This window comes from Rhamphochromis longiceps, linkage group LG16, assembly GCF_057381845.1.
Source record: "Rhamphochromis longiceps isolate RC_006_pf linkage group LG16, R_longiceps_female_GT1.1, whole genome shotgun sequence".
In the NCBI taxonomy this organism is placed as follows: Eukaryota; Metazoa; Chordata; class Actinopteri; order Cichliformes; family Cichlidae; genus Rhamphochromis; species Rhamphochromis longiceps.
The window spans coordinates 37,166,598-37,189,991 of NC_140572.1; the positions used below are offsets into that span (position 1 = coordinate 37,166,598).

General features: G+C 39.4%; 1 protein-coding gene across 1 annotated transcript in view; it reads left to right on the top strand.

The window, feature by feature from the left end:
• Positions 1-23,394, top strand: part of tmem163a (transmembrane protein 163a) — a 66,552-nt gene that overhangs the window by 2,425 nt on the left and 40,733 nt on the right. The window contains exon 2 of the mRNA XM_085383871.1: positions 6,558-6,677. Within this exon, the coding sequence (XP_085239997.1) occupies positions 6,558-6,677 (120 nt within the window). The remainder of the gene's footprint in view (positions 1-6,557; positions 6,678-23,394) is intronic.

Genomic DNA, 23,394 nt, shown 5'->3' on the forward strand with positions numbered 1-23,394 from the left:
AGGTAGGGGAAGATTATTTCAGCTGTCAAACACCAATTACTGTGATATTTTTGTAGCAAATGATAAAAAATGTTATGAGCTGAATAAAGTATTAGAGCTGTAAACGTCTCATTAAGGGTTCTCACTGTTATGCAGCCATGTGATTCAGTCGCAAAATGATGCAAATAAAAATACAATTAAAAAGACTTGAGGGGTCACTCGCCCCCTGACCCAACACTGACCCAACACTGCTTTGAATTTTAGTTTGTGCAAAAGTATTTTCTCTAAAAAACAGTGGATTATAAAAGCAGACAGGGAACTGAGGCTACAATTGTCTAAAGAGCTTGGAAAGAAAAGCTACAATTCACACAGGTTTGTGAAAACTGGAAAGTAGAAGACAAAACACTGCCAGGCGTGATGAGTTTCGATTTCTTCACTGGCACTGTCTGAATTTGGTGTAAACAGCATGAAAGCACGGATCCATCTTTTTTTCTTCCTTTTTTGTGTGTTATGTTTGATTTTTCCAACAGGTTTTAAAAGTTTCTAATGTGTTCAATTCATACAGTTGGCCAATTAAGATTTTATTTAAATCTATTGACGATTATAAGGAACTGACATACCCTGAGAGAGTATCCAAACGTCACACAAAAAGCACCCAGTTAACCTACAGATCCATATCCAGGACCTGCTTAATGGGCGGTGATAGTGCCAACCGCTGCACCACCTTTCCAATATGTCACTTCTTTGATTTAGTTAGAAACCAGTGAATTATCAAAGAGACAAAACATGGCAGCTAACAGAACAGCTCAGGAGAAATGTTGATGGAATGGTTTCAGGGTTACTTTGATCAGTATTAGTAGTGTGCTAATGCACCCTTAATCACCCTTTGAGCTTTTGGGTGCACATAAACAAGAGCCCAGACTTCGCACACATATTTAAACACAAATAGTTGAAAAATCCTTCTGAATATTTACCATTCGAAGGAAAAACCTTTCTACCCCATCTGACATGAGAAAATACTTCACTTATTTACAGGGAAATCCTTTAAGGCCAGTAGACACCAGTGAAATTGCATTTACTGTAAATTAAGGGCCCTCAAGTAAGCTGTAACCAAACCTGTGAGTCCTGATCTTGAAAGACAATCACCTACTAGTCATGTCAGTGGACAGTCTGAGAGTTATGTGCGGTTATGTGTAATTTTTCTGGTACAAAAAGTTGAGGATTACTGATTTCTGGATGCACAATGTGACAAGCAGTCCTTTCATAGCAACAGGCCTCCTGTTTCATCATCATCATTCACCGTGGTAACAACAGCACAGAAGGCGCCGATAGGCTCCTCGGCTGAAAACACTGTGTGATGAATTGGATTCAAAAGTGTGTGGCAGCTGAGGAAAGTAATTGAAGCCAGTATAACTGAAACTGGATGAAGATAGTGCAGCAGTACAGCTTGAGAAAGGATTTTAACACTTGTTGTGATGATACAACTCTTCCACACAACCACAATACTCCGTTCTCCTGAGTTTAAAACAAAGAAAAGACAGATTCTTATTATCACGGCTCTGACTTATCTCCACTACATTTGAATGTCAGTAAATGGTCCTGCTTTGATAAATTTCGTATGAATCTGCTTAAAGAATCATTTGCACTTCAGTCTACCTCACATCACAGCCCAGTTTCACTCATTCAAACAGGTCTGCACCAACACACAGTTTCATCTTGGTTAAAAATGAATGAGGTGGGAGTCATGACCAGAAACTATTTCCATCTATTCAGATTCAGAGTTGTCGCTTTCTGCGATGGATTGGAGGGGTGTATCTGACTGTGAGCTGGTCCTGTCATAACAAAGTAAAAAATACTGCACTTCTGGCATCATAAAGTATTAGAGCTGTAAATGTCTGATTAAGGGTTCTCACTGTTATGCAGATTCAGTCGCAAAAGGATGCAAATAAAAATACAATTAAAAAGACTTGAGGGTAAAAGAGTAAACTGAGATTACTCAGTTTTAACTGAGTAATCTCAGTTGAAACCTTAACTAACCAGTTAAGGTTTTAACTGAGTTTACGTTTTTCACTGTTTTACTCTTTGTCTTTAATTCAAGTATTGAAAAAACACCAGTTTCAACTTTAAATTACCAAACATCGTTCACAGAGCTACTGAAGAGCATTTCTTACTATTTTAAGTTTTGCAACGTTAGTTACAATTTTATAAATGCCATAAATCCAATGTTCATAGATGGTTTACAAACCAATTATTAACTGATTAGCAGATGTTATTATTATATTATCTTTTAACTGATAGTAAACAATAAAAAAACACATGTCATTTTTATTTGTCATTTATAAAACAGTGTATTACTTAGTAAGATTTTGCACTGAAGTATATACAGAGCCGGTGACTCTGTTATGGGTAATTTTGCCCCCTTTTTTAAAGTCACTTAAAATCAATACAAGTTATTCCTAATTACCGTGTCTATCTCAAGCTGATACATTTCCACTCAAACTCAAGAGAGGGGTCTAGTGGGTAGTCTAGAAGCAGCTCAGCACTTGACTAAGACACTTCATGTTGGTGCAATTTATGATCATTTTGAGTGCTCTAATAGAGTGGAAAGGCACTATACAATATCCATAGAAAATCACTCTTTGCACCTTGTTTACAACACATTCAGCTCAGGTTGTAAGAAAAGTTTCTTCAGAACAAATATAAAATAAAATAGGCCATATAACATGATTCATTGATATTGTAGCATTTAGCTGGTCTTTTACAACTGTTGATAAACCATGCATGTTTGGTTTAAAGTCATTTTTATGGATCTTTGTCCCAATGATATTACACAGAAACCACAGTTTGCTCTGATGGCAGTCGTCCAGATGATTTCCATCTCCCGTTTTGCACAGTCCATGTGACTCTTCTGGTTTCCTTTGATCATTTGCCTTAAAAACAAAATCTGTTGCAGCTAGAGCAAAAGATTAGTTACGATGAGTCACGGGATAATTTTTTTTCTGCGTCACAGTGTTACCAAAAAAGGTGGAGTTTTGCTGTTTTCCCCTTCATGGTGACAAATTTATACTTTGTAATTTATACTTTGCAATAACACAAACACAAGTTTGATGCTGATCAGTAACTTATTGTTGCGAGATCCATAAAAGATATCAAACACTTAATACATCAAGTTTAAGTCCTCATAAACTAATTACATGCAGACTGGGGGCTTTTTTCTGTCTTGATTAAAGATATTGAAGCTATAATGTATCTTTTGAAAGACATAGTTTTACAATCTTTATCTCTATTAGGGTCCAAACTGCTTTTGTATAGTCTGGACCAAGTTGGAAACTAAACCAAAGCTTTATTTGGAACAGTTGGTAACTTTCACTGGTGGGAATCTGGTGAGGGATTATATCTGAGTTGCTGTATGGTCTATCTGACTTGTCTCCTTCTGTCTGCACCCACGTAAGACTAACAGCCTTAGGTGGCAGCAAGAAAAGCCTGTGTGCAGGGTGAGCTGGAGACTCATAAAAGAAAAGAGGTCTCATTTAAAAAAGGAAGTCAAATAAAAGTAATGGACTTAATTTGATTTGACGTCACGGCATCGGTGGCGAAAGAGTCACTTAGCGACTCTGAAATGTGGTTGTAACAAAGACTGCTGAGCAACAAGCTTCTCTGAAAACATGATGCTGTTGTGGAAACTGAAGGGAAATTTGACAGTCTGTTGGATGTACTCAGGGTATGTGCGGCGTGATGTATTCTGTGAATCTGAAGGGATCCAATTAAGCGCCTTGACTGTTGTTGTGATTTGGTGCTATATAAATAAAATGGAATTGAGTTGAATTCATTAAAACATGGACAGATTGACAGTAAACAACATTTGGTGTTCTTCTACACATCCTGTCTTCCTCCCCTCACCTCAACCTGTCACAGCAGATGGCCCCGCCCCTCCCTGAGCCTGGTTCTGCTGAAAGTTTCTTCCTGTTGAAAGGGAGTTTTTCATTCCTACTGTCACCAATTTTTATTTCAACTTTCATTTTATTTTATTTATACAGCACCGAATCACAACAACAGTCGCCTCAAGGTGCTGTTGTAAGATAGACTCTACAATAATACATACAGAGAAAAACCCAACAATCATATGACCCCTATGAGCAAGCACTTTGGTGACAGTGGGAAGGAGAGGTCTAGTAACACATAGTGAGTGAGAAAGGTGACTGAAGAAGAAACACCCAGTGCATCATGGGAGTCCCTCAGCAGCCTACACCTATTGCAGCATAACTAAGGGAGGATTCAGGGTCACCTGGTCCAGCCCTAACTATATGCTTTAGCAAAAAGGAACGTTTGAAGCCTAATCTTGAAAGTAGAGATAGTGTCTGTCTCCTGAATCCAAACTGGAAGCTGGTTCCACAGAAGAGGGGCCTGAAAACTGAAGGCTCTGCCTCCCATTCTACTTTTAAATACTCTAGGAACAACAAGTAGGCCTGCAGAGCGAGAGCGAAGTGCTCTAATAGGGTGATATGGTACTACAAGGTCATTAAGATAAGATGGGGCCTGATTATTTAAGACCTTGTATGTGAGGAGCAGGATTTTGAATTCAGTTCTGGATTTCACCAAAGCGCTTGCTCAGTCTGACCGCATTAATGTTCATCATTCTTTCAAAGATGATTTTTTATCTTTGAGCCCCAACATAGCTCTCCTCTTTCTCTAATTTGGCACCACTGAAGACAAGTTCAGCCATCAGGCGTGTCCTTTAGTAAAACCACTTTCACTTTATGAAACGATCTTATGACTTGTCAGCTTTTTATCAGCAGATTTTCCCTCGTCTGTGACGCAGTTCTGTGTTGCCATTTAAAGGGAGTTTTGAGCTTGTGACCACTGTAACCTTTAGATTGGAGTTGACCAGAAGAATAAAGTCTCAGCTCCAATAAAGGCTAAACACAGAGCTGTGTTACTGCGTGGGAAAAATATACATTTTTCTTAATATCGCAGTAATAACTGAGAATATGAACTAATTATGCATAAACTATCATCTAATGACGATTTTAAAGCAAATCTCAAAAGCTGATTTCAAGTTGCATTCCAAACATTTGGCTCAGGGAGTTCACAGGTTGACAGTTACTCGTTTTTCCCTTTATTAATTTCTATTCTCAACTTGTTTTTGTGATGACTGTGACAGTCCCCAGGACACATTTCAGGAAAAAAAGAAAAAAGAAAACAGCCTTACAATCGCTTTTGGATGTAAAAGTTCAGACTTATAAATAATGCATGACTCTGCAGAGCCATCCTCACATTTCATGACAATGAAAACGCTTCAGGCAGTCCAGAATCTGGGCTGTTTAGTCTGTGACTTCAGGCGAGGAAGTCTCAGACCACAGCAGGGCTGAAATTCATGTGAATGTCTAGACCAAGAGTTATTCTCTTTTTCTTTAACACCACATCTCTGTAGTCTGTGGGCTGCCTGATAAATCCGTCCAATAAAGCTGTAAAATATCACAGTTTGATTTATTTAAAATACATGAATTATTTATTCCATTTCTATGAAACTAATAAATACTAAAGCTAACAAATGCCGCTACAATATTTTAGTTTAGTTAGTTTTTTCAAATTAAGAAAATTGTCTCAGTAAGTTTACATTTTTTTCACAAGTGTAGTTGTTGTTTTCATGTCTAAATGTAGTTTTAGTTTAGTTTTAGTTATTTACAATAACACAATAACAATGATATTAACACTAAAAGTCAGGAGCTACTTTACTGCGTCCGTACGCTTTGAATTTGTGAGTGCTGGTGGCGGAGTGATACGGGTGCTGTTGAGGTTCAAAAGAAAGGTGAATATCAGACACTGTTGATGTGTTTCATACACGAGCTGCAGTACCGTTCAGTGTTTCCAGATTATTCCATGAACCTCTAATGCTCTCTTGGAAGGTGATAGAATGAGAAGACAATAATAATTACCCACGAAGACGTCTGCCGGGCCATTTGGAGTTGAGTCATTATAAATGGTGTTGCACTGAAACTTTTTAAATGGATCTTCACAGTGACCTTCCTTCACACTGAAGGAAATCTGAGATTCTTCTTATACAAGGATGTACTGGAAAAGTAGGGCACATCAGTGGTCCCAGGAGTTTTTTCCACCGGACACCCTTTTGAAAGTGTACCTGAAACAAAGCGGGTAGTTTTGTGGAAAACTCCAGCATACTGTGCTATAGCTGCTCTGTTTTATTCTTTTTTTCTACTGATCACAGTAAACCTTTATTACATTGAGCGCTCTGTACTAAACACCCCGAGTCCAGTTATTTGCGCAAAATGTTGAATTAAACTATATTAGAATATCTTTCTGTATCTTCAAGATTTCATCTTAACACTTCTTCTCTGTGGGACTCAGAGACACATGATTGCCTTTAGGCTTTTTTTCAGTAGACTAAACTAATTACTCAGGGTTAAAGAGAGTTGAATGCCTTTTTAAGTGTATTAATAACTCAGATTGCCACCTACTTTACCTTTGATCACAAAGTGTTTCATTAAATGAACCTTGCAAACCAGAGACAAAAAAAGAGAGAGTTGTCCTTGTAACAGAGTTTATGTGTCTGACTGCAGGTCTCCTGGAGAGCAGCATGCGCCTGAAGCCCCATGAAGCACAGAACTACAGGAAGAAGGCGCTCTGGGTGTCTTGGCTCTCCATCGTCGTCACTCTTATTCTGGCTGTGGCAGCTTTCAGTGAGACTTTGCTATTTTTTGCCATATTTAGCAACTATAGAGCTGTTTAGTTCTCACTTTACTGTCAAAACTCACATTAAAGTAAAAAAAAAAACAAAACCCTCTCATAAGGAGTTGGAAAAGACTCAGGATTGAAATACTTAGTTGTATAATGTTAAAACGTTTTTTTTTCTGGTTTAATTCATGACAAAGATCCCATTTAGCACTTTGGATTTAACCAAACCATACACAAAGGAGAAACGATGTGACTAACATACCAAGCCATAAAAAATGTGCTGATGAATGAACAGTGATTCCGTAGTTAAAGCGCTTAAACGCTAAATTCATAGCATTTCTAAAAGCTTTCCCAGTTATAAAAGTGAAGCAAATTGAAGCCCAGCACATTTCATCTGCTACTGTTTTGAAATGGACATGAACAGATCACACATGTCTGGAGTGTATGACCACAAAGAGCGCGTCTGATACCTGTGCTGACATGATAAAGTGATTGAATCTCAGAAATTGATTTTAAACGCTACATTTTGCTGTTTGTTGCTGGTGTTTTGTAGCAGTTTGTCCTTTTTTTAATTCAGAAATTCTGGTTTGATGCTGCGTGTTTGGTTCAACAAAGACTGATATTAATTCACCAGATGTGTTCTGTCAGCTGTTGTGTTGGAGAAATTCATAGCTATTGTATATAACACCAGAGTCCAAGTGACGGAGCACTGAACACATTACTGCTCCAAAGAAAACATCAGGAGTTGCTGTGAAACTGCTTGAATTTTTAGCTACAGGCTTTGATCACCGTACAAACATTTGAGTTGTTGTTTTCTGTTGTTGTCTTTTTTATGCTTCATGATTCATAAGTCAGTGTTAAATGTGTTTAACAGACAAACAAACAAACCATTTGTCTGAAATGAAAATGAGATGTTCACTCATGGAGCCAATGTCCATAGACAGTCTGGCTGTTTTGAAGCAAAATACAAAGAAATTAGGGTTGCTTGAGACTTTTTGCACAGTGCTGTAATTTCACTATAAACCTTTTTGTTTACAAAAACTGAAGTGAGGATTCGGCATAAATAGACTATTATTCTGCAAGCTCGATGTAAACAGTTTCTTCATCATAGCTAGACTGCAGAGGTTAGGTCTGTTTCTGCTGCACTTGTAGTAATTTCATAATCTCTGAATTACACGGCTTAAAACTAATTTGTCAGCATCAAATCATGTAATAAAGTCTGACAGAAGTTTACTTTTTCAAAATTCAGGTTTATCCTCGAAGCCTTTGTAAGCGATATAATGTCTAACATGGAAGTAAATATAGTCTGAGAGCTGTAATAACTATTCCACTGTCTTCATGCCTCTTTAACTACTTATTTAACTCACACTCAGCAGTTAAAACTCACTTCATCTGATTTGAACAAAAAGGCTTTTGCTTTTGGAAGTTCTTCACATTGCGTGCAACAGTTTCAACACAGTTTCTTGTCTTATGACTTACAGCATGTGTGAGGGCGCAGTCTGCAGTGACAAAGGGGTTGTTGCTTCTTCATTCTGCTAAGATTCAAGTTGTGATGTGTCCCAACCTTTTCAAGCCTTTTGTCTTTTCAAGTAAATACTGATGAAGCACAAGCTCATTTTCCAAGCAGGAGCTACATGTGTAGATGGGGTTTGCAGTAGAGAGGAGAATTAGCACCTCCACTTTGGTGGAGGCTGGCTTGTCCACTCCAGTTTGGAGTGAGCTGGTGTCTCAAGTGAATAAGCAGCAGTGTTTTGCATTCTTGCTCATGAGTGTTGGACGAACGAAGTGGGCAACAGTTGGGCCAGGGCAGGGTCTGCAGTGATTAGCTAAAACAGTGAAGCCCAAAGACAAAGCTGTTGATTTACTGGTAAAAATGTGCTTCGGTCCTTAGCTATGGATAATGATCCATTTAGCAAACAAAGTCTCCTCTAAAGAGTTTTTGGGCTCTCTTTAAAGATAATGTGAGATAACATGGAGGAGACCTGAAGACACACTCACAAGACACTGGACAGAATATTCGTGTTATGGCCAGCAGGTATCATCCCCAAAGAGGTGAAGAAGGTGGCAGGGGAGGAGGACGGTGTGGTCTGTCTTTCATGCAACATCCAGTAGTACGGGTTATTTTTGCTCTCGTTTGTGCTGTTGTTGGTCATTTAGCATAGCTCCTCAAAACATGCTGAATAGATTATTCCACACAGATTGTCCTAAAATCGCTACCTATATTTAAAAGGATATTATAATACAGATATCAACTCATAATTAAAACACAGTTTTAATTAGCTGATGAAATCTGGATACGAGTAGCACTTCTTCTTCAGACCCACAGTAATAAGCATTCAGTGCATTTTAAAAAAAAATACAACCTCTATGTGTAAAAATAAACCAAGATGAGAAAAAAATAAATATTATATTGTCAATGCTGGCATGAATTAATACAGCTCACAGAGTGAAGCTAGTGCAGGGATGAATGAGGAGAAAGAGGCGAAATGTAGAATGGTGTGTGTGTGTGTGTGTGTGTGTGTGTGTGTGTGTGTGTGTGTGTGTGTGTGTGTGTGTGTGTTTTGTTTGACTCTCAGCACAGAGAACAGAGACTTCAGCAGAAGAACAGGATGACCCACTAAAAAATGAACTTCTAAACTGAGAGAGTGAGAAAAACAAGAACAAGAGAGCAGAAGGTACCCAGATGTGTAGATGCGCTTACCTCCACGTCTCCTAAACGCAGCCCTGAGAAGACAAGTCAGGGGAACTTGGTCAGAAAATTAAAGTATGAATGCACTGCTCTCCACCTCCTCTCCTGCCACCTGCAGTACAGGGAAGAGAGGCAGATGGCTATGGACGAATGACTGAAGCTCTGGAAGGTACGATGGCGCCAGGGGACGAGGCAGGACCGGGCGTGATGAGTCCTGGCAGGCGGCGTTGGGGATTTAGTGGTTGCGATGGCTCAACTTTAAAGAATACCAGCGCGTCGTTTCCTCCTGCTTGTGCCCTAGTTTCTCCCTCTTTCAGGCCCACCATCTTCCATTTTTTATGTTTTACATCTTGTCAACGTATTTCTTTACACTCTGCTTTGTTTACTTCATCTTCATGGGTTTTCTCAGCATATATCTCCCTCCTTACTCATTTTTCCCTCTCTGTGATTTGCTGGCAAAGGCAAAAGATAGTTTGATTCTGTCACAAGCAAAATATCTACTGTCATATAGCTTTTATGAGTTTTCCTGAAGTGGACATGTTTAAACAAAACTCCGTTTTTGGATCCTGTTTTTGCCAGCCTTTTAGCTTTTGCCCTTCTAGTTTTCCTTTTCCTCTTCTTCTCTGTCTTCAGCTCTCTCTGTGGAAATCTGCAATAATCCTCTATCCTTCCGTGACCTTTAGCAGCACTTTAACATTTAGAAAGGAGAAGGGTTCACTGCAAGCCTCTTCTGCTTTACTTTCAATTGTATTGACTCTCGAATGTCTCGGTCATGATTGGCTGCTCTGGGTGAGCTTGCAACCTCTCTTGAGAAGCTGCCTTTTGTGGTTAGGTATTCACCTGTGAAAGTGGTACAAGTCTTTGAGGCTTTATCAGACATATCAGACTGAGAGAGAAAGCACAGACCACACCAGAAGAGAAAGGAGCAGGAACATCTCTGTGCTTTAAGCTGTCCAGCAGAGTGTGAGCAGGTAATTATATGAACTCGGTGACTGAGAAACACAGGAAACTAGAAGATGACGACAACATTTCCTTTATATCTTGGTAATCACACTGATAGATGGACAAGTACTTTGATATTCATATACAGGATGATGAAATCAATGAAAATTTATTTTTAAAATAAAATAAATAGATAAAATAGATAAGTATTGAAAAAATAAACAGTTTTCACAGTAGTTTGTCATTCTCCAACTTTCATTTTTTTCACTCTACACAAATATACATGACTAATATGTAAAAATATGAGTCTTTAAATAATATTAGATGCAGTTTAGTACAGTATTCATATGATGCACAGAGCATCAAATCAATTCTACTCCAGTCTTAATTTTGTTGTATTCATTGAAAATGGATGCACAATGTATGAAAACATACTGTTTAGTTTTTAGTTTTGTGGACTGAGAATTATGTTGATGTGTTGTTATGACTGGAGACAAGAACTGCAGGCTTACATGTAAAAGTCAGGTGTTTTTGCATCATGCGTGACTGTAACACACACCTTTCCTTCAAGTAGAAAACTGATTTTTCTGTGTTGCCATCAACCAGCATATAATAAACATATAAAGCCTTCAAGTGTTTTTGATTAAAGATTCTCGTGTGAATTGTTAGTATTAGAGGATTTCTGCCATATGGTACATTTTATGGTGCTTGCCAGGCAGTCCACTGAGAAGCTGTTCCACACTCAGAGTAGGGACTGAGTGCACACCAACAGGAATGATTTTCAGAGTGCCTCTAGGACATTTAGGAGCAGGCTATAGGCCTCCACACTAATAGGCAGCCACGAGATCAATCAGGCCTGTTGCCAACAGCCATTTAAATTTTGAGCAAGCAGAAGATTGTGGTAGAAATGAGTAAAAGAGGGTTAAAGCAGGAGGATGGCCAAGGGGAATAAAGCTGAGATTGAGAAGACGCCAAAGCAAGATTTAGAAAGACGGAAAAAGAAAGAAGGAAATGTGGTGGTGCGGTAGTGACAGGATGTGAAGTAGAGGACATAAAAGAGGAAGAATGTTACTAAAATACTGTGAAATTATAAATATAGCAGAGTAAGAGTAAGACAGCAGGAAACAGAAATAAATAGATTTGTCTTCAGCAGCTTCTCCTTCAGTCTTCTGTCTTCCTCTGTGCTTCTTCTTTACTTTTCCTTCTTTCTCTTCATGCAGTCGGGGCGTAATTACTGTGATTTAACCCAGATACATAAAGCAAAAGCCCAACATAGTTATAAATAATCCAGCACTTTATGGATATCTATGTGTGCCACGACTGTGTGGCTGGAGACAGAAGTAGCTGAAGCCCAGCATGCAGAAAAAAAACGTAGCTCTGTAACACAACCTCTGCACCAACTTATAATCTTTGACATGTGCTGAAGGCACAATGACACCCCTGTTTGACTGATGTCACAGATTAAACTCTGCTCGTCTCTACTCAGGCCCATTTTCTTTGACTTCATAAACTCATTCAGTGCAATACTCGATTAAATAATGCTCTCTTGACTGAATACAGGTATCACAAACTTGTTCTGCTGTGTAACTTGTTTATTGGAAATAATAGTTTTCAGTATAAATGTTTTTTTTGTCTTTAAAGGGTTTATATTGCAGATTTTTCCCTTAGTTTCACCTTGTTGGTTAAAACATACAGTTTGATGCCTCTCACACTGTTAGCATTAGCATTTATCATCTTCATAAATTCAGTTTTTTTAAAAGAAGCGGTTTGTAGCGAAGCGCCCGAGGATACGATTTAAAATGAGCTATTTTGTTATGTGTAGACACAGCTTTGGTTTATGATGCATTTTTATGCTTGAATGATTCATAGGTCAGTATTAAGGGGCTTAACGAACTAAAACAAACACGATTCTGAAAACGGTCAGGTACAAGTACGAGGACTGGACTGAAAATGAGCGAACAAGCAGCTAATGTTCATAGAAAATCTTTGAAAGACCTTCATAAAACCAGAAGACCTAGAGGAGAACGATTTTTTTTTTAAAATTCCCATGAATACAGCCTTTATATTCAAGAAAACTGTCAATATGTGTCACGTCTGAAAACAGGAAACCTAAAACATGGAAACACGGGGGGAGAAAGGCAGACAAACCAACAGACAGAGGAAGACAGAGGACTAAATACACAAGAGGGTAACGAGGACCAGGAGGGAAACACAGCGGGGACTAATGACTAGGGATGGGTATCGTTTAGGTTTTATCTGATACCGGTGCCAAATCGGTACTTTTGAAACGGTGCCGGTGCTCAAACGGTGCTCAAACCGGTGCTTAAAGAATGGAGAACACAAAATTGGTCCAAAAACCTCTCATATTCAGCTGTTTTTTGTAAAAATATAACAATGTTAGCCTTTTCTGCAGCTATGGGGCATATATGGTATCACTCTTGGCTGGAAGCAGTGCTTAAACAATGGAAAAAACACAAACTTTGTCCAAAAAGTTTCTCTCATGTTTAACTGTTTTCCACTTTTTCTTTGGTCATTTTAGCCTTTTTAGCCAGGGTGAAGGGAGTATCTGCCATCAAACAAGAGGACAGCTGCATGTAGCTATGATGATGTTTGCTAGTTCACCTTACATGCATTAATGTAATAACGTGGTTAGCCTACTCAATGTAAATTAGCTACTCACGCAGAGAAGAACGGCTGCTGCCACCATCATCCGTCATCATTTCTGCTACACTGGCAGGGCTAGGGGCCAGGACTCTCCTCTTCGTGTTTTTGGGGGATGTTGCATAACAGGCAACCCGCCCGCAGTAGATGTGCTCGGTGTGAGGTCTCGCAGCAAGCTATCAAATACGGCGCATTTCTGGGCTTTTAAAAAAAACGCTATGCATCGCCAGGTGTTTCATCGGATTTGAGGTGTTGCCTCCTTTGACAGTATCACAGTATCAGCTTAAAGCACTTGTTGCTGCTGAGTTTGCATATTTTGCTGTGAAGTACAGCCAGACTTTTGACCGCTTCGCCTTGGACATTTTTAATCTGTAGCTCTGCTCTAACAGAACGTACGTACCTGGCCCCGCCTACTATCCTCGGAAACGTAAAATGATTGGCTAGAATCTAAAGTGTATCACAGCTCAGGAAAAAAAAAGCACCGAAATAAAGCACCGAAATGTGCGCTGCTTTTCGGTCTGGTTACTACCGTTTATGTCAGATGGCACCGGACACCGGTACCCATCCCTACTAATGACACACACGAGACAGGGAGGAAACAGAATACTCTAACATAGGACATGGCACTGTCAAAGTAAAACAGGAAATACACGAACATAGAAACCAGGATAATTAGACGTAACACGGGGAACACAAGGGAGGCACAGTAACAAAACCAGAGGGCTAGAAACTACCAAAATACTAAAGAATAACTAAGAGAGCTAGAAAAAAAAGACAAAACCATTAAAAACCAATAAAATCACAGAAAATAAATGATCTAAAAGATAAACTAAAAAGATAAACTAAAAAGATAAACTAAAAAGAACCACGACATATTGTGTCGTGGTTCTTTTTAGTTTTGTGACATATTGTCGTGGTTCTACGACAATATGTCGTAGAACCACGACAATATGTGTTAAATCTATAGCTTAAGATCCTCCCTAAAAAATGTTCTCCTTTTTAAGCAAATTTGACAGCACTGTGGTGTCCAGTTTTCAGAAAATCTCTTCTTAAAAAATTCAGCAGTTAAAGTGAAACATGTGTAAGAAAAAAACAAGACTTTTGTCACGGCCAGAGAACGCCGGTGTTTTTATGGAGTGAAAACGAAAACGAAAACCTCAACTGGGAAAACTAGACTGTGAAAACTACGATGAGCGACAAGAACATGAAACTGAACGGGAACAAACGTAACTGTGAAATAATCCAAACGTGAGTTTGAGCATGAACCCGAACAGTAGGAAGCAAAAACTCTGTGACATAAAGACAAACAGAAAACCCACCAAAGAACAGAAGGAGGACTTAAATACAGAGGAGGGTAATGAGGGAAGTGGAAACACGGGGAGACACAGCTGACACAAATAAACATGATGCCACAAAGGAAAGTAAAACTAAACACAACGAACATGGAAATATAAGACTTTCAAAATAAAACAGGAAACCTGGAGAAATGTAGACATGAAACACATGACAGACGGACACAGAAGACAGGAAAAGACTCACAAACACAGGGGCATAGATGAAACCTAGACTAGACTAAACACAACACAACACAAGCCCAACTAAAAAAATAGCACAATAACTTTACAAAATAAACTCAAAATGCTGGGTCACAGACACAGCTCCTGACGACGTTGGTCTTTTAATAAAATTTATTTACACTAAAATAAACAAAGAATAATGACAACCTTTCATAGAGTGATGTGAATCACGCAGCCATCTGAACAGACGGTGCTCGACATGAATCCACATTTGTAGCTAAGGCAGAAATGTGTAACGGTGGCTGGTCACCGGATTGTAGTTATTTAAGTTGTGCTTTTTTAACACTTCTGCTGGAGTGTTACCTCCTGTAAGGATTCAGTCATAACCTCATGAGTTTCATGTTTCATTTGACGCTTTCATTAGTACCTCACTATCATTATAGATCTCATGTTACCATCACAAAGAATAAATGACTGAAAGTGTAAATCACAGACAGCAGAGTCTGTAAAAAAGTGACGTTTGTGTTGAGTTGTACGATATCTGTTTGCTATCTGCAGGACATTTATCACATCCAGGCAGTCACTGCAGAAACAGGCGTGCTAATATACATCTCTCTCCCTCCTCCCTCCTTCTCTTGCTCCAGTTTTGCCTCTCTCTGCACTTTACTCCCCCAGGCCCTCATCACCTCCTACTTTTCCTCCTCTTCCTCTCCACCCAGACCTTCTTTCTTCAGAAGCTTCCACTCGCCATGTTCTATTTCCTTTATTCTGCCTCCACCTTACTTGAAAACTCGACCCCACCCCTGTCGCCACGGAGCCTCGGGGTAGAAAACACAATCATTTATTCATTTGTTTTACCTTCGCTCCCAATTGCAGTCTGTTTCTATTGGCGTTTTCGTTGCTGTTGTTTGTTTTGCCTTCGCTCCCATTATCGTACACGCTCTGACTTGGTAGGAGTTTCTATTTTTATGTAGCCCCCCAGATGTGTATTGTTTATGTGATTACTGGATGAGTTTAGTAATTGGATGAGGCTTAATCTCCTGGTCCAAATGGTCATTGTGTGTCATTGTAGCGTCAGCCAGTCGTCTTTTTCTGTCTGTCAGTGCTAAATGTGTCAGAAATATTATGCCACACATGCCACGACAGGACAACTTCTATGGACTGTATAATCCTCGCTGCTGTCTTTTTAGGCTCAGAATAAATACTGAAAAATTCCTTGTTTGTCGTCCCGGCTTTCAGTCCCGAAAGAATAACTTTTTCCAATTCGAGTACTTGCAGACTTGCTGGACTTGCACAATGAAAAGCATGCACAGATGAACATAATGTTCAGAAAAAGCATGTCAGGGTATGAAATTGGCAGCCATCTGTGGGCTCATTCAGATCATGAATTTTGTATTGCGCAGACAGAACTAAGAAATGTGCCTGTTAGTACACCTCTGTGCACGTGTGTGTGTATATGTTTATCTAAGAACGCTTTAAACTCACCCATCAAGTTATTTTTTATTTATGTTGGTGTTCTGGGTGTTCAAGTGCCGTATATTCTACTTCTGCTGGAACTAATCTATTTTATTCACTCTGATCATATATGATCAAACAAGATCTTTACTTAAATAATTACGAAACCTTTACCTCTGCCGGCACAAAGGTGCAAATGAAAGCATTATTTGAATGTGAACAGATTGCAGGTGTTGCGTTCTGCATCTGTGTTTGAGCTCCGTTCGTTCAGTCTGTTTTTTTGTTTAACTCATAAAACATTTACAGATTCAATATGTAATTTCAAAAGAGCCATTTCAGTGATCGTTGAGTTTTTCCCCTCCAGTCACCACTTTTAGGGCTAAATCTAAACTCTCTGAGCCTTCAGCCTTCCTGTCTACTTATGAGCCAAATGCTGGAATGGAAGCTTGTTATTATGTTAAAAGATGGATTTTAGGGTTGATTGATGTACTTGGACTTTGAAGTGTGTAATTTGCCTCAAATTACTGTTTTCTAAACATTATTTTTATACCCGTGTAAATTATAAACATATCAGGTCAAATCACAGATACTCCTTTCCACAGTTAATGCTTTCAGTTCCTCCGTATCTGTGCAGTGTTTAGTGATTACACTCATCATTCCTCAGGTGCTTCTGATTATCAGACAATGGTAAAACAATGGAGAGTAGCAAACTGGGCTAAGGCCACAGATTAGCTGAAATGCTAATCTTGTTAAATGTCAAGCGTCCCATTATTTGCCGTGTCTGTGTGTTGTGTTGTGAGAAGGATAATGCTCTCTTTGCGCGTCATAATTTGATGGCATGTGCTGAGACTCTTAACCATTCACTATCAATTATACTATGAATGGAACTGCTCTGTGTAGGATTCTCTGCATTCAGCGGGTTGGTGTATCTTACTGTTGGCAGAATGGGGACGAGGGTACTTTGACTTCTCAGGGATAGAGTAAGGTTACAGGGGCGCTACGGCGGCTGTCCTGCATAGCTTCTATTGTGTGATGCATCACTTCGTGGCCCCTGCAGTGTTCTTGACTTATGAGATTCATTAAAGATTCAGATTCATAACAACTTCTTCTTATAATTGTTAAAATTGCAGATCATATAATCTGGACTAAATATTATAAATAAATAGCATAATCTAGCTTTAAATCTCCACACAGACAGAAGCTTTTTGGAGTCCATTATTATTATTATGAACTCTTGAGTAATCAAGCTTGCACAGACTTGTTTCCCGTCTTCATAAAGAGCAAATGAGGAAACATGTTTGTTGAAATACAAGCTGAAGTCAATCAGCTTTTATCTGACAGTCATTTGGCTTTTTATTAGCTTTTAAACAATATCTGTTTCTGTAAATTGCAACAGCCACGCAGAAAACTAGTCCTTTGCCCTTGATAGCTGCTGGCCATGGCCAATGGTAAGTCTTCACTAATCGCCAATGGGATCTCTGGGGTTTACTGCAGCTCGTATGAGCTCTGTTTGGTTTGTTTGCACTGGTTTGAATGGGTTACCAAGCGAGCTTAAACAGCTTGAACTGAGCAGTGAGACAGCACCTAACTAACAACAGAAACGAGAGACTCCAATGATGTAAACAAAGAAAGTGACATTAATAGCAAATATAAATACACCATTTAAAAATATTCCAGCGAGTTGGTTCTTACTAAAATATCTCTAATATTCTTTATTTCTTATCGCTTTTATTGCAGTTTCTTTAACTGCTCTTCATTACAGTTACAGATTTTTTTTATTATTATTAATTTGTGTGTTTTTTATAGAAAAAACACACAAATTAATAATAATAAAAAAAATTACTTTGGGTTAATGCACAAGGCTTTAAGAGTGAGATGCACTTGTAAGCTGCCATGTTTCTCTTTATAATGAAAACTATCATAACACAGTGCAGGGATACCGCATTATTACACCACACTGTCACAATATACAGATCCCCTGCTATCTGCACTCTTTGAAGATCCTAGACTGCAGCACTGAGGTTGTTATCAGCAGTTTCTCACACCAGATGCTTCAATCCCATTTCCCCTCCTCCTCTTCAACACCAAGCGTCTGCAGACCAATTAGGCCCACTGTACATAAGCGCGCACATATAGGTGTGACATCCCAACATGACGCCGCATGATGTAGGCTGAGGTTATTAATACATGTCTTAAAGCAGTAGAATCAGTGCAAATACTTAAAGAGTAATAATAAAGATCTCTCTTATCTCTCTTGTCCTGAAATGCTCACACTAATGTCAAGGATTTGATCATTTTAATGCTCAAAGTCGATTCTTAATCATTACTGACTGGACGTTTAGTTACATGTGCATAAATCTGTATGTATCACACTGTGGGCGGTGTATGTATTTATACTCAGGCCTTTCTGTAATTCCAAAGCCATTTATGAACTCTCTACTAGGCTGAGAATAATGTCAGAGGTATAAATCACAGTCCTACTGTTTCCCCTCCAACCAGAACAGCAGTTGTTTCTCTTTTTAAAACATTTTTCTCCTTTATGAGCCTTGGTAATTTTACTACATCTATTAGTAAATCAGGGCAAAACCCGCAGTAGTGCTTCTGTTTGTGTGCTGTCCTCACTGGAACACCCAGAAAGTCTAGTCCCTTTTTGCTTTCAGAACTATTCATGGCACTGATTCAACAAGGTGCTGGAAGCTCCTCAGAGACTTGGGCTCACGCTGACCTGAAAGCATCACACAGCAGATTTGTTGGCTGCACATACATGATGTGAATCTCGTGTTTATCTACATCCCAAAAGTGCTCTGTTGAACTGAGATCTGCTGACTGCAGAGATCATTTGAGTACAGTGAACTTATTGTTGAGATCATTTGAGTTTTGTCCTGAAAGATGGGCACACTAGAGTCACGAAGGGACAAATATGCTCAGCAGCAATACTTTGGCAGTCTGTGGCATTTAAATGTTGCTCAGCCGGTACCAAAGCCTATCCCCCAAACCGTTACACAACAATCACCAGCCTGGACCATTGATACAAGGCAGGATGGAGCCGTGCTTTCGTCCTATTTCCAATACTCTACCTTATTTTTATTATTTGCTTATTTTTTCTCTTGCAAGGTGATCTTCGGTTTCTGAAAGGCGCCCTCAAATAAAATGTATTATTATTTTATTATTATTATTCTGGTGAGCAGAAGCAAGTAGTCTCAGGCTACGTCCACATGTACCCGGGTATTTTTGAAAACGCAGATTTTTCTATGCGTTTGCACCTTTCGTCCACACGTAAACGGCGTTTTCGGTCACTGAAAACGGAGATTTTTAAAAACTCCAGCCAGGGTGGATATTTTCTAAAACTCCGTTTTTGCATTTATGTGTGGACGAGAAAAACGGAGAAAACGCAGCGTCAAAGGTGTGCGCATTTTTTGACGTCACAGTGTGCGCCACGTTATTGTTTCGGTGAAATGAATTTCTACAATACTGTTACTGTTGATTGTTCTCTCTGCAGTGTTTAAATGCTTATATATACACACACAGTTACTGTCCCTCCACACATACGACTCGGTTCTGCTTCTACGCCCCAGCTTTGTTTACTTTTTCCCACCGAGGCTTCTAGACTTCTGATTGGCCAACATTTCTGCACGGTTAGGAATATATCGCCACCTGTTGCTTTGGCATGTTCATAGCAGCGTTTTCCTTCATTTCTGCGTTTACGTGTGGACGGGATTATTTTTTAAAACGAAAACGGAAAATCTCCGTTTTCAAAAAGACCCGTGTACGTGTGGACGTAGCCTCAGTTTCCTGTTCTCAGCTATCAGAAGTCGCATCTGGTGTGGTCTTCTGCTGCAGAAGCCCATCTGCTTCATGATTTGACATGTTTTCATTCAAAGATGCTCTTCTGCATACTTTGGCTGTGAATCAAAATAAGTCAAAGTGTTTGTCAGAGTTACTTTGCCCTCAACCTGAAGCAGTCTGGCTGTTCTCTCATGGCCTCTGGCTACAGCGAGGCATTTTTGCCCAGAGAACTGCTCACTCACTGGATACATTTTGGACATTTCTCCATAAACACAAGAGTTTTATGGGGGTTTTATGCAGTTTCTGAAATTTTCCGACGTGCTTGTGTAGCACCAGCAACTATGCCACTTTCAAAGCATCTTTCTTTCTCGCTTTGATACTTTGAACTTCTGCTCGTCATTATAAAATGGTCGTCTTCCAGGATTGTTACGCACTTGTTTAGTTTCATTGTGTAACTTTATGTACGAGTCCTTTGAACAATAGCGTGTGCGTGTCTTTTTGTATGCACACCCTTGTGCTCTCCTACAAACCCTTGATGTTCAGTGGATACCATGTGGTCATGCACGGTGTATTAAACTACTTCAGTCGTCAGTTGGCTCTGAGCTAAGTTATTCTCTGTGTCTGTTATGAAAACAGACACAGAGAAATGAACTTCTCACTCTCATTCAATTCCTTTTAATGCAGAAATTTGTTTGTGGAAACATTGAGCAAATCACAAAAAAGAAAAAAAAACTAGATTAAGTAATTAGATAAATTTGATAAGTCAAACATGCCTTTTGTGTATAACTCACTGCAATCTCCTCAACTACAAATGGTGGCATTTTGTAATAACCTTTTAAACCTGTTTCCAGTGTTGTCAAGGTACTCCTGTCCATCCCAGCCTTTTAGTCACGCTGAACAGGCCTCTGTTTAGGTTTCACACTACATTAATCAGGTTTTACAACCACGCTGCCTCCTGGGTTTGATGTGGCTAATGGGACTCTATCCGCTAATGGCAAATAGAGTTTGTTGAAGTTAATTTTTAACATATTTTTCCGCTCAAATCAGGAAGTGAAGTAAGAATAAGCCTTACTCCAGTTTTTTAAGGATGTATGAAGTCTAAAAATCTGTGCAGAGAGAGGTGAAGTGTTGTGAGTGCACTAACGTCTCAGGTTTATCTTTCTGGTCGAGGTGCTGTTTCTGGATTACTTACAGGCACTGCTTTGTGCCGATATGTAAAGTTTCCTGATGCCATTTTAAAGATGAAGCCACAGAAGATATCCTACCTCACTGTAGCAACAGTGCACTATCGATCCGCGGCTCAGGAGAAATTGTTTTAACAATGCTGCAGGGCTGACGCAGAGTAAGAGGTACTTTATTTTCCAGCTGAGGCAAACTGACGTTTAGGCACACACCTTTAATATTTGAATGAGTTTGATTCCACTGTTGTCAAACACTGCAAACCAGAAAACTCCACAGTGATGGTGAACAGCTCGTTCGGGTTCGTAAAATTACCTCTCCGCCACACCTCTGCTCTCCTGTTGGTGCGTCAGGGAACTCTGGGTTGGCGTTTTTTTTTATCAGAAGCCATGGAGTGTTTTATCTGTGTATTTGCTTGGCTGTCAGAAACTCTCCATCTGCAGCATAATTATAGGACAGCCTCTCTAGGCAGCCTCACACCATCTTTTATCAGTCAGCACCACTTGACTATTTTTGCACCTCACTGATGAGCCAAAGAAGTGGGGTGGTGCAGTGTGATCAGAAAAAAGAAAGTGTCAGAAGAGACTGCGAGAGAAAGTGAAAGTGTGTTCAGGATGTTTCGTTTTAGTCACACGGTGTGGTTGCAGTACAGCATCAGGGTGTAGCATTTCACAACACGAGTAAGCAGGTATGCGCTGAAAATAAATATACAAACAGAAAACCGGTGGTTAGGATGCAGAGACTTAACAGGAGCTAATTTGTCCTTATTCGCTGCGGCGTTGTGTTTGAGGCCCACAGCTTCACCTCCTGGCTCGACGTCTTGCGTCACGTGCAGCTGCATGTGATCTAGGCATGAGAAAAGCAGTCCTGTGAATATCGTTAAATATTAATGACAGCTCAGTTAATCGGCCTGTAACACAAGTGGAGGCAGCATTGTGTTCAATCCCATGTGAGCTACTCAAGTGCTGAGCAGAGGAAGTTTGCTTTTTTTTCTTCCTAATGGTTCAAAACATCAACCACACATCTTAATGAAATACTCTGGAGTCCACGAGAGAGGATGAAGAAGAATGACAATAATTTTCTAATTAAGTTACAGGTTCACATCATAATTTTTGCATATATTTACTTTGCTCTGTAATTCTGTTTATGATTTTTTATGTGTTTATACACCACTCCACATTTAATCTTTAGTTATTACCTTGCACAGTTTTATCTCCTCCTCCTCCCCTCATCCCAAACTGGTCGCAGCACATGGCCGCCCCTCCCTTAAAAGGGAGTTTTTCCTTCCCACTTTCACCAATTGGTTACTTATAGGGGGTCGTCTGATGGAGTTGTTGGGGTTGTCTTTGTAGCAGCTTTAGCTGGCGACTGTTGTTGTGATTCGGCGCCATGTAAATAAAATTGAATTGAATTGAACTTAATATCAGTTAAATTGGTGAACTCACATTGAAACAACCCACTGTAAATGCATTTACATCCTCCTAAGTATAATGGTGCTAAATGGCTCTTAGGTTTCTGTAAGACAAGGTTTTCTTACAGGTTGGGGTTGTAACCTCTATGCCCAACCTGCAGCCTGTGGGGCCGCAGTTGGCTTTTGACTGTCCTGGACAAAAAAGTAATCAGTAACTAATTACTGATTACTTCCCCAAAAAAGTAATCCTGTTACTTTACTGATTACTTATTTTCAAAAGTAATTAATTACTTAGTTACTTTTTAAAAACACGATTTACAACCTGAAGAGGTGATAAAGTGATAGATCTTTCAGACCAATTCTACTTTTTCTGCATCATCATCATACAAAATGTAATCAAATGGAAAAGTCTCTTTTTAAAACTTGTTTTATTAGTTTTAATCTTTTAACTTTATGCATCAAGCAAAAATTAAATTATATGCAACATTCTCTGACTGGAAGAAATTAGTTTAACATGTAAACCTATTTTCTGCACATTCCAGCACATAAAATAAAATATTTTTTGTGTTTACACTCAGTCTTTCAAATAGATGCAAGTAAAACACAGCAGAAAATAAATAAAGTCAAAGACTCAGCGGTCCTGTTGCTCTATTTTCACCTGTAAAGCAGGAGTGGGGTAGGCGGATGTTTACCCTGGTGCAGGTGTGCCGCAGTCAGTGGAAGAATCCGCGAGTTTCTCTGTGAGTTTCCCATTACGTCGTAGCTACTCGGTGCTTGCTTGGAAGTTTAGGGGTTTTTTCGGTGTAAAAAGAAGTTTTCTTCCCACGCACAGCGGACACTAATGTTTTTGTCACTTTTTATGGAATCAAACTCAAAGTAAGGTCAGTACTTCCACGCTTTAAACGCTGCACGCTCATACTCTCTCCGCACTCGATATATGATCCATTGTTGATCTGCACACAGCTGTTGTCACGAACGTCGCACTCGCTTACGTCACTGTCATGAGACATTCTCGCAAAACAATCACGGTTTTAGTAACGCAGTAACGCAGCGTTCCTACGGGAAAGTAACGGTAATCTAAT